The sequence below is a fragment of the Macrobrachium rosenbergii genome, chromosome 17 (genome assembly GCF_040412425.1).
Source record: "Macrobrachium rosenbergii isolate ZJJX-2024 chromosome 17, ASM4041242v1, whole genome shotgun sequence".
NCBI classification, from domain to species: domain Eukaryota; kingdom Metazoa; phylum Arthropoda; class Malacostraca; order Decapoda; family Palaemonidae; genus Macrobrachium; species Macrobrachium rosenbergii.
The window spans coordinates 4877746-4888769 of NC_089757.1; the positions used below are offsets into that span (position 1 = coordinate 4877746).

The following is an 11024-nucleotide window of genomic DNA, read 5'->3' on the forward strand; positions in this document are numbered from 1 at the left end:
GGGCGTAAATACCTACGAACACTTGAGGGCGTAATAGGCGCCCATCCCAGGCGAACAATACGCAAAATAAATACGATTGTTGGGGAACGAGAAGGGGTAATAAAACCTTCGCCAAACTGCCCTAGAGCGAAGGGGTCCGATTGGTGGGCCTCCCGAACGACTGGCCACTGTCTCCCGATCTGATACGCAAATCAGGTTAGTTTGATAACTGTTGCGTGTAAGCGGCACTACCTCGGAGCGCCTCGCGGTCGGTTTAATGTTTGGGGTGACTATAGCCCCTTCACCCTCCCTTGGTCATTCTCCCCACCTTCTCCCGGACTCTCCTTGCCCTGCACACCCACACCCCACCACCACCACCACCACCACCACCACCACCTCTACCTCCCTCCGCCTATCGTCGACGCCACTGGTGCTGCAGAAGGGCGTCTCCTGCCGAGATGGACCTCCGAGAGTAGTTAACTCCTTCTCCCTCCATTAGAACCTTTACGAAAAGCACCATTCGCTTTCCGCCTAACAGACGTCTATCCCTTTCTACCACCTCCGCCTACCCCCCACCCCCACCCCCCCCCCGCCTCTAAAGTCCCAGCGTCCCCTTCCTCCTTTGGCGATATTCTCAGTCTCTTTCGCCACCAAATATCAAGCTTTTCGGTCCGTTTCATCTGATCTCAGATTGGCCCGAGAATTATCGAGTCTCGTAGTGTGCAGTGCAGAGGCGAGATTTGAGGCCGAAACGCTAGTCGGGGAATGTTGTGTCTGTTAGCGAGCTTCTCTCTTTCCCTCTCTCAAATATTCAGTTACTCTCTCTCTCTCTCTCTCTCTCTCTCTCTCTCTCTCTCTCTCTCTCTCTCTCTCAATCGTTGCTCCGTGAGTGGGAAATATGAAAGCGATTGGAGAGCATCTAAAGAGTAAATAGAATCCCGAACTTCACGGAACAAGTTGCTTTTCCCAAACTGCCTTTGCCTTCCACAATCCAACCCCCCCCCCCCACCCCCCCGCCGAAGATTCCCTCCCACCCGACTCTTTTTCTGTCATTTCGAACTTGCGCATAGAGCTGCCGACTGCAATGTATCGCAGATTGCTTGCAATAAAAGGAATTTGTCAACAAATGAGATGAACTTCAAGCACGGTAAAATCTTACAAAATGCTAACGGATATTCAGAGGGCTATCGATTTTACTCATATGTTTATGGCTTCAATGGGGCTGTCAGGGCTTGAAGTAGTTTTGCAAATTTCTTGAATTACAAAGTCCAACAAAACTCCGAAACAGTTGCTTTGCAACGTATATTTTGAAGTCAGTGCACGGCAAGGTGTTTTATGGTGCTTGCAAATCCACTGATTTGTAATTTATTTGCAGTAAATGGCAGTTCAGCAATATTTATAATTGATGCAATAAATCTATTAAGAGCAAAAATAAGTTTTAGCTAATTTAACGGACTATCCTCCTATGCAGTGGTTTTTCTTAAACATTGCCATATTTAGAGTTCTCTTGTATACCAATCATGTTTATTTTTTTTCCAATTCAGGTCCACGTTCAAATTTGAATTTAGGACCCAATACATCTAAGCGCATACCAGGCCTAAGTCTCTCATTCTATTATTCTGTAGCGGTTGCAGTTTCCTTTTAATGCATGTCATTCAAAACTTAAAGCATAGATGTGTGCAGAATTGAAAAGAACGACCCGATATTACAAGTGGATCCATTTCATAGGAATAACTCGCCAGAATATTGGCCGGCAGGGTATCTATCTATCTCTGTGAATATTGCTTCAATTTCTGCCTCCTACGAAGTCCTATTTACCATATAAATTTTGTAAAATACCAACGTGAGCGACGCTAGAAAACTTCATAAAGCCATTTAAAAAGTTACAGGCTCCAGTTCATCCTCCACCCTCTATACGCCTACCTATTGCGTCACTCTTCGGCGGAGCGAGAGGTATGGGTGGTGGGAGGGTTACCGCAAACAGTGAGCCTTGTGCGGCATACTGTGTTCTGTATTAAATTTTCTGCGCAATGTCCCTTCCTGGGTCCCAGCTGCATTGCCTTTTTTTTTTTTTTTTGGTCTCTGCTCATTTCGTAGTCTTTTATAGCTTTATTTTTTGCTATTTTCAAATTCATATTTAAGACTAAATTCTTAGGGCTAATGTTATGGGTCTAGCAGTGCGATTCGGTGAGCTTGCTAATGATAGTAGCAATCTTACTCATTCTCATATATATATATAATATATATATATATATATATATATATATATTGTGTGTGTGTGTTTGTATGTGTGTGTATTATACTTATATATATACTGTCGGGTGTTCGAGTCACTTAAGCACCAGTCCATTCATCACTTATAATTCTCGTTCGATGATATTCCCGAAGCAGCGCAAATTGGATATTTAAACGATATTTGTAGCTTGGTGTTTGTATATAAAATATATATGTATATATGTGTACATATATATAAATTATATATATATATATATGTAATTATATATATATATATATATATATATATATATATATATATATATATATATATATATATGGACCTAGATAAAAATTTCCGTATAATCTAATCCACATCAGATGGAAGGAACGTGAATTCTTTTCATGCAGCCTCTTTCGTTGCAATGTGATCCACTGTTTGAAATTGTCTCTTTCGCTTCTTATGTCCTTTTATTTATTCTCTCTCTCTCTCTCTCTCTCTCTCTCTCTCTCTCTCTCTCTCTCTCTCTCTCTCATATTGAATAATTGCCTTATCTCTATGGAGGACGCTGGGGGTTGGCCATCTTTCATTATATTCACTTGCAGGCCTTGGAATTTATTACCTTCCTCTCTGCTCCGTGATTTATATATCCTGATGTTTTTTTTTAAATAACCGTTTAGAGTCGCTTAACGAGGCAAATCCGTTAACCCTTATTTATTTTTAGATATTTTTTGTTTGTTTATTCATTATTTATTTATTTATTTATTTATATATTACTTTGATCTGGCCTGTTTTGGGCTTCCATACCTGTCCCGGTTTGTGGAGAATTTAGTACATAAATTATTCGGGTGATTTTTGGTTGGCTTAATTTGGTGTATGATTTATCTGGGATTTTTGCCCATTTCTTACAATTTCTTAGGTGAATAATTGGTTAAAAGCACTGGTAACAGTATAATCTCATTAGCTGAGAATTTATGTCATCATGATATAAATTCTCAGTATACAGAAGTTAAAAAAAGTATATCTTAGTTTAACCAGACCACTGAGCTGATTAACAGCTCTCCTAGAGAGGGCTGGCCCGAAGGATTAGATTTATTTTACGTGGCTAAGAACCAATCGGTTACCTAGCAACGGGACCTACAGCTTATTGTGGAATCCGAACCACATTATAGCGAGAAATGAATTTCTATCACCAGAAATAAATTCCTCTTATTCTTCACTGGCCGGTCGGAGATTCGAACTCGCGGCCAGCAGAGTGCTAGCTGAGAAAGGAACCCACTCGCCCAACGAAGAACTAGCTCAGTATACTGATAATGAAAACCACACTTGGCCTCTCCTATATTACCGACATTTTCGTAAGTTCCTCGTTGGACGAGTCGGTAGAGTTGTCGGCTAGCACTCTGCTAGGCCCGAGTTCGAGTCTCCGGCCGGCCAATGAAGAATTAGAGGAATTGATTTCTGGTGATAGAAATTCATTTCTCGGTATAAGGTTGTTCGGATTCCACAATAAGCTGTAGGCCCCGTTGCTAGGTAACCAATTGGTTCTTAGCCACGTAAAATAAGTCTAAAATCCTTCGGGCCAGCCCTAGGAGAGCTGTTAATCAACTCTGTGGTCTGGTTAAACTAAGGTATAGTTATTTACTTTGACGACATGAGTATGCCAGTCATAGTAATAATAATGATAATAATAATAATAATCGTAACATTTTCCTTTATTTATTTTGATTAAAAAAAGCTGTTACCGTGCCATAGACCCTCCATAATGTTGTAGGGGTTAGCTGGCAACTGGAGTCCTAGCTTAACCTACAGCGCCCTTAAAGATGACTCGTTTATTTACCGGACTCCTTTATTTCATGGGTTCCTTTACTTAATCCGAGAAGAACGAGTTTCATTACATTTTCCTTTTGAGTCTGCGAGAGGAATTTCAATTAAGAAGCTCTTATCTGTGATTTGGCGTTTGCGGCCCCAATAATTTCCCTCTCGTTATGATGCTGCTAAACACAACTGACTTGCAGGTTAATTACTTCGAATATTTAGGTACTGGCGCTTTGTTACTGGAGCACGCCTCCGTTTTCCCCAGTTAATCGCAGCACGAGACAATCTGGTAATTATACTGACAAAAACAGGCCGCCTTCAGTACTTTCGCGTTGGCGCAGACCTTTAGTATTTATCGTGTGGTTTTGTACTTTGCTTCCCTGTTGAGTTTCTGAAAAGTGCCTGAGATTGTAAAAGTTCCTGTTTATTATGACAGGTGCGTTCAACTCGAAAAAATGTTGTTTTGGAGGCTGCGTTTCATTCGAAAGTTATGTTGAGAAGTGTATTTCGTAAGGAACAGTTGTTTCGTTGATGGAGGAAGTTGATACGAAAATTGTTCAGTTAGACGAGAATTATTGTTCTCGAGGACGGTCGTAATTCGAGAGTTGTTATTCTAGAGGGGGCATTTAATTCGAAAACTGTTTTTAGGGGTGGTCTATCGAAAGCAAAGGCGCTTTTAAACTGAATGTTGTTTTTGAAGTGCGCGCTGCAGTCTGAAAATGCCCTCTTGCTTTTTAAGGCGTGCTTCATCGAATGCCGTATTGGATTCTGAGATGAGCTGAAGCTTTCATAGTGTGCGGTCGAATTTGCAATCTGTACTTTGCTTGTGAATGATTCGTTGGAATTAGACTTTTTTCAGGATTATGGGGGAGTTGTCGGTTCCGAAACAAGAGTGTTCATTCTGTCCTGAAGCTGCTTGCGTTCTGTCAAGATTCGTCGTATGAAAATGAAAGCAATGACATTCCTCAAAACAAAAAATATAAATAAGTGCTTGTGATTTGTGAGTTTCGCTCGTAGATCGTTGATTGATCAAAAGGGTTTTGTCCAGATTTCCGACAAATAAATCCATCGCACTGGTCCTCAAACCTGATTAATGAGGTTTGTTAAGCGTCGGCTTAACGCCCTTTTCCGGTAACATGGCCAAACGTCATTGATAATTGCAACAAATTTTGCAATTCGGTGCAAGCGGCACTGGGTGAAAATGAGGCCCGGTAGCCTGCATAATATTTTTTATTTAGAAAAATTTCGGTTTTGAAGGTATCAATTAATTATTTAATTATGGATGTGTTTAGTTACGCCTCATATTGTTTAATTCTTATTTTGTCCGTACTTGTGTACCTGTGCTGTCAAAAATTATGGTAATATAAGAGAGAATCGAGATGGCATGTTCTGGCACTAGGAATTATAGGCACCGCAACAGAACTCATGCGGGGACACCGTATAGGAATCATTTTCCAAAGGTGATTAGGAATTATCCTTCATAGTTACTGTATCAATGGACCAGTGGTGGGAAAAAAAAATAAAGGTATGGATATGTTTTGCGTTTGTTTAATGGAAATTCCATATGATTGCAGAGTTCGTCTGTTTATTGAGTGTTTTTATGCGGATGCTCATCAACATTTTACTCAGTATTTCTGACTGATACTGTTTGGTTTTATTTATTGATTTGTCTTTATCCATGGATTATCTCTAATTCTTTTTTCACTGTTTATTTTGGTTTAATATGGCCAGTCTTGTGTGAGGGAGCTTGCTTTGCAAGTTGGTGGCTTTTAGATTCGTTCTTTATGAAGGTTTGCCCGTTTTGAATAATGATATAGCAGTTTTGGTCCTCATTGTCCAGCATGGGCCAAGTAGGAGTACTTGTCTTAAACACTTACATAAATATTATTTGTGTCTCAAGGGCCAACTCTGCAAACGAAAAGGTGTATAGTAAAAGAACACGTAATTCTTTCTTTTTCGGAAGTGAAACTAATCCTGAAATGGTAATCAGTAGGATGAGGAATCACTGGAATTGATATTCTCGTTTCGTATGTATTCTTTTTCTAAGAAGGGTTTAAGGGAACGGTAGTATTTGCTCCTTGGTCATTTCTCATCTCGAATATTCAGCCGTCTGAGAGGATAAAGGAGTTTTAATAGTTCACTGGCATGAATGTCGCTGTGACTGATTCATTTGATTCAGTTACTGTTTCAGTTGACAGCTTCTATGGTTAAATCGAGCATGAATTTAACATCGGCGTTACCGGGCTGGGCAGCCCTGCCTCGACTTACGTAACATATCTGTCTTTTTGTCTGTGTGTTTATAGTAACTAGATACATAGATTCCTTGAGTTATTAAATGATGTGTACCTTCCGTCATCCCCTCTCCCGATTTGCCTCTCACGACCTGAACAAGGTTATTTTTTCAGGCACGAGTTGAACATCTATCTACAAACAGTTTGCGTATGTACACACATGTGCGCTCTTGCAAATGTATTTCATATTGTTTTTCGGCCAGGGGGTCACACCTACCGAAATTGGTCATTCGCGTAATTCAGCTTTTCGCCAAAAAAGGAAAAAAAAAACACACACGCACAGATGGTTGGTGTGGAAGTTGCTAACAGTTGCACCACATGCTGTGAAATTCATATATGTCATCTTCCTCATGTGGCGTTAGATTCCCCATTGAGATGAATATTCAATACTTGTATGTATTCAGTATTCACTCAGACCGACCGTTATGGTTGATCCTACTGTCCATATGGAGCCCCCAGAGAGGCTCGCTTTCATAAGGTCAATGTTACGGTATCAGCCCCGAAAGAGAGGCGCGTGTCGTCGTCGTCGCCGTCCGAAATTGGCCGCCTCCAGCGTGGGCGGATGAGTGACTGAGGAGCCGTAACGTCATGCCCTTACATGCCTGAGGTCTCATGATGTTATGTCACGAAGGGCTCTTGACGTCACTCCATTCCACTGGATAGTCGTGACGTCAAACCTCTGATAAAGAAAGTTATTTTTTTTTCTTAGGGTTGTTTGTTTGCTTGTTCGTGGGCAGGATGAAGCAAAAGGTTGTGTTAAGATTTTGACGAAAATTGTAGATTTCTGAGGAGTTATAAGTCTTAGTTTTTGAGTCTAGAATATATTTGAAATTAATCTAATCTTATTTTAAATAGAATTTATTACCGACAAGAGGCATTTACATTTTAGTCTAATGGCGCTGTTAATTCTGTGCAATCAAATATTTCATTCATTTACTACCGAGATATATTCAGGTGATGAATGTTCACTGCAGGTAATGAGTAGCTGGCGTAATTCTGCGTTACAAAAGCTTTAATATGGATCACTTACTTGGTTACTGTGTAGGGGCTTATTGTATCGTTGGAAATCTGTTACTGATATTAAATATTACTTAGTTACAGAAGCTACTGACTCTAGTTTAGTCTCTTTGCAGTCATTAGCAGACAGTGAGCATTTATGATGTCTTCTGTCACCAGTCGTTGACTGATTACCAGAGCTCAAGTAAGCTTTTCCAATCAAAGTTTGTCCGGAGTGTGTGTGTGTGTATCTGTCTGCACGTATGAATTCAGCTTGGTTTAAACCTTCCACACTTGCACTTTCTCCAGAACTATTTGATTAAATTCAACCAAATATGTCAGAAAGGAGAACAGATAATAAATAATAAAAAAATAGAATGGGGTCATTTGAAAGTCTTGTATAATGTTGAACTCAGGTTTGCTTAAACATTGGTCGTGTGGGCCAGGTTGTGGCCACAATAAGTGTCCAAAGTTTTGCGAAGGAACATGGAAAAGGAAAGTTAAAATCTCCCTGTAAAGAATGATAGGGCAGCAGTTTGTGAAGTTAATATGCAGTCATCCTCAGGTAAATCAGGCCTGTCCAAAGTAGCATTAGGAGGAGGCCAAAATAGATGGCCAGAGATTTTTATAGGAATACAGAGATAAATGAAAACATGTAATTTACAAATGCGGTAAGGTGACTGAGGTGAACATTGTAGTTGGTGGGTCTGTTGTGCTTAAATGCAGAAACCCATGTTAAGCGCAGCTCGACACCGTCAACTAGCCCAGGCCCGAGTAGACAAGATAAAGATGGGGAACGGAAGAAGGGTGCCGTGACAGACCTCTTCTTGAAGGATGGAAGCTTTTGAGTACAAGCTATTTCAAACCCGTTTTACTTTAAAGTCCGTTTTGTTAGGCGTGTTATTTTTCAAGGTTTTTTTATTTTTTAGTCTTAATTTTAGTTTTAATTCTGAATCTTCCTTTTCCAATCTTAATTTTCTAATGCTCTTCTATTTTAAGTTTCTTCTGTTTTGAATCACGGGCTTTATAACTTTCTTACTGGATATCATTTAGAAGAAGAATGTCAGGGACTTCCTCCTTTTCCTCTAACGCTTTCGTAAGTAATTGTGGCTGAATATTTTTTCGCACTCCAGATCTCCGTGTTCATTTATATATATATATATATATATATATATATATATATATATATATATATATATATATATATATATATATGTGTGTGTACAAACATATATTTTATATATATATATATTATATATATATATATATATATATATATATATATATATATATAATATATTAATGAAAGTTTGCTTAGACTCTTAGTGGATAATAATAATAATAATAATAATAATAATAATAATAATAATAATAATAATAATAATAACAGTAAATAATAATAATAATAGGAAAGTAATGTTTGAAGCAGCGGGATTTGCAAAAGCTCACGGTGCATGCTTTGATACCTCAGTGAACTAAGTATAATGTAATGTGAACAAAAACCTTCCTATGCTGACATTCATGATTTGTCTGTTATTGCAGTGGAATTGTATCGCATCCCTTGCAAACATACCATACTTTAATACAGTGGTTCTTAACCTGGGGTACCTGTGCCCCCAAGGGTACGAAACCTTAAACCTGGGGGCACGAGGTATGATACCCAGCATCTAATAATTTCTCAGCAAGGTTTGTATCACCAATCCTTTTCATAAGTTTGTACTGTATTTATACTGGATGGGGGTACGAGACAATTTTCTGAAATATCAAGGGTTACGGGCACTGGAAAACGTTAAGAACCACTGCTCGAAAGTTAACACAGGAGAGAGAGAGAGAGAGAGAGAGAGAGAGAGAGAGAGAGAGAGAGAGAGAGAGAGAGAGAGAAAGTTACTCCTTGTCTCCAGTCCCTGTGCTGTACGATGAAATTCAAGTAACGTCACAGTAACTTGTGGAAGAACTTTGCCGCCAAGAAGCAGGTGACTTGCTATTTCTTTGTAACTGAATTTTACTTCCGTGGTAAAATCGCGAAGATTTCTTCTGCCCTTAATTAAGTCGCATGCGGCCTTTGACAGTCCGGTCACATCATTTGTTTCCTCAGCGAACAACCTTTCCCTAATTAATCCCCCTTCCCTTCCTCACTCTCCCCCCTCTCCCCCGCCTCGCCTCCCGTAGGCCTCCCGCCCACCCACCCACCCACCGCCACCTCCCCGCGCCCCGCATTATCCTCTCCATTGATCTGAGCCGAGCGCGATTCACGTCTTTCTAACTTTGGGGCGTAAAAACGATACCCTCAAATTACACTTTCATCTGAACTAAAGTTTAATTAAACTCCTTCCAACAAGAACAGACAAAAATACAATTTACTAGCGTCTCACGTCTATTTGTGCTCGGCCTCTGGGCCCCCTCCCTCCCTCCCTCCCCCCGTGCTTAATTGGAAAACTGATTACCACTTCGACAGGGATCACCGCAAACCGAAGACGACACCCCCTACTCCTTATCAGCCCTCTCCCCCTCCCCCTTACACCTTCATTTTTTCTTTCATTCTCTTTTTTTTTTTTTTTTTTTGGCTGGGGGAGTGTAGGACCAGATACCATATTGTAAGAAGACATTTCATCAAAATGCAAATTTAGCTTCGGGGCCGATCAGGAAAAAAAAGGAAATTTTCTTTAGATATCAGAACATATCGTCCATGACGAATCCTGACCATAAAACAGACCTCAGTTCTGTCTGTTGGTTAATGTGAAAAGAAACGAAATCGGGAGGTAAACAAGGAAACAAGAAGAAGAAGAAGTAGAAGGAGACGAAGAAGAAAGGCAGAACAATGAGGAAATGAGCTGAAAACTTCTCGGAAGAGAGTGGAAGCCGAGAGAAGAATGACAAGCAAGCCTCCTCCTCCTCCTCCTCCTCCTCCTCCTCCTCCTCCTCCTCCTCCTCCTCCTCCTCCTCCTCCTCCTCCTCCTCCTCCTCCTCCTCCTCCTCCTCGGCCTTTTCTCGAAGGCCCCCTGGTGCCAAGGAGGTAAAACTCGCACAATCAAACTTCAAGAAGCGCTGATTACGATGCTCCGAAAGGATTCGACCTGAATTGGTAATATCCCTCGTACGAGAGCAGGTAAAAAAAACTCTCTCTCTCTCTCTCTCTCTCTCTCTCTCTCTCTCTCTCTCTCTCTCTCTCAAGTAGTTGCATGTAAATATAAAAGATTTTTTTGTGATATTTATTTATATACATAAGTAAAATCTCATAACTTCCGAGTCTTCCTTCGAAGAAAAAGAATCCGACAGACGACGGAGCCTCTCGATGGAAAGACAGGTATTTTCCCCTCCCTTCGGGAAGGTAACCGTTGGCCTTTTCCGTCTTCATTCCAGCACGCCCTTCAAGACCTCATAGTGAGGCGTTGGTGTGTCTTGTTGACTCTACGGTAATGATGCAGAGAATTTCGCTCGAGGTCGTCGGTGAATTGACTCTCTCTCTCTCTCCTGTCCCCGGCTTCATTTGGTAAGGCGAAAGGCTCCTGAATTTAGTCAGTGCGCTCCTCGACACTTGGGCCTCGTATATCCTTTTAACACTTAACTACTCTTAAGGGCCGCCCCAAGGCAAGGGCCGGTACTGGCATAAGGCCTGCTTAATTAATCTAAAAACCAATTTCGGCTTTTAAACTTTCAGTAGTCGCGCTCGTAGCAATGAGTCATCTGAATGGAAGTCAGTTTAAATTGATATAATCGTTTCTTGCAAA

At 40.6% G+C, this 11024-nt stretch overlaps 1 protein-coding gene across 1 annotated transcript in view; it reads left to right on the forward strand.

Annotated features, from left to right (window-relative positions):
• Positions 1-256: 256 nt before the first annotated feature.
• Positions 257-11024, forward strand: part of LOC136847542 (uncharacterized) — a 26391-nt gene continuing 15623 nt past the window's right edge. Inside the window, exons 1-3 of the mRNA XM_067119268.1 lie at positions 257-451; positions 8839-8947; positions 10146-10309. Coding sequence (XP_066975369.1) covers positions 257-451; positions 8839-8947; positions 10146-10309 — 468 coding nt within the window. The remainder of the gene's footprint in view (positions 452-8838; positions 8948-10145; positions 10310-11024) is intronic.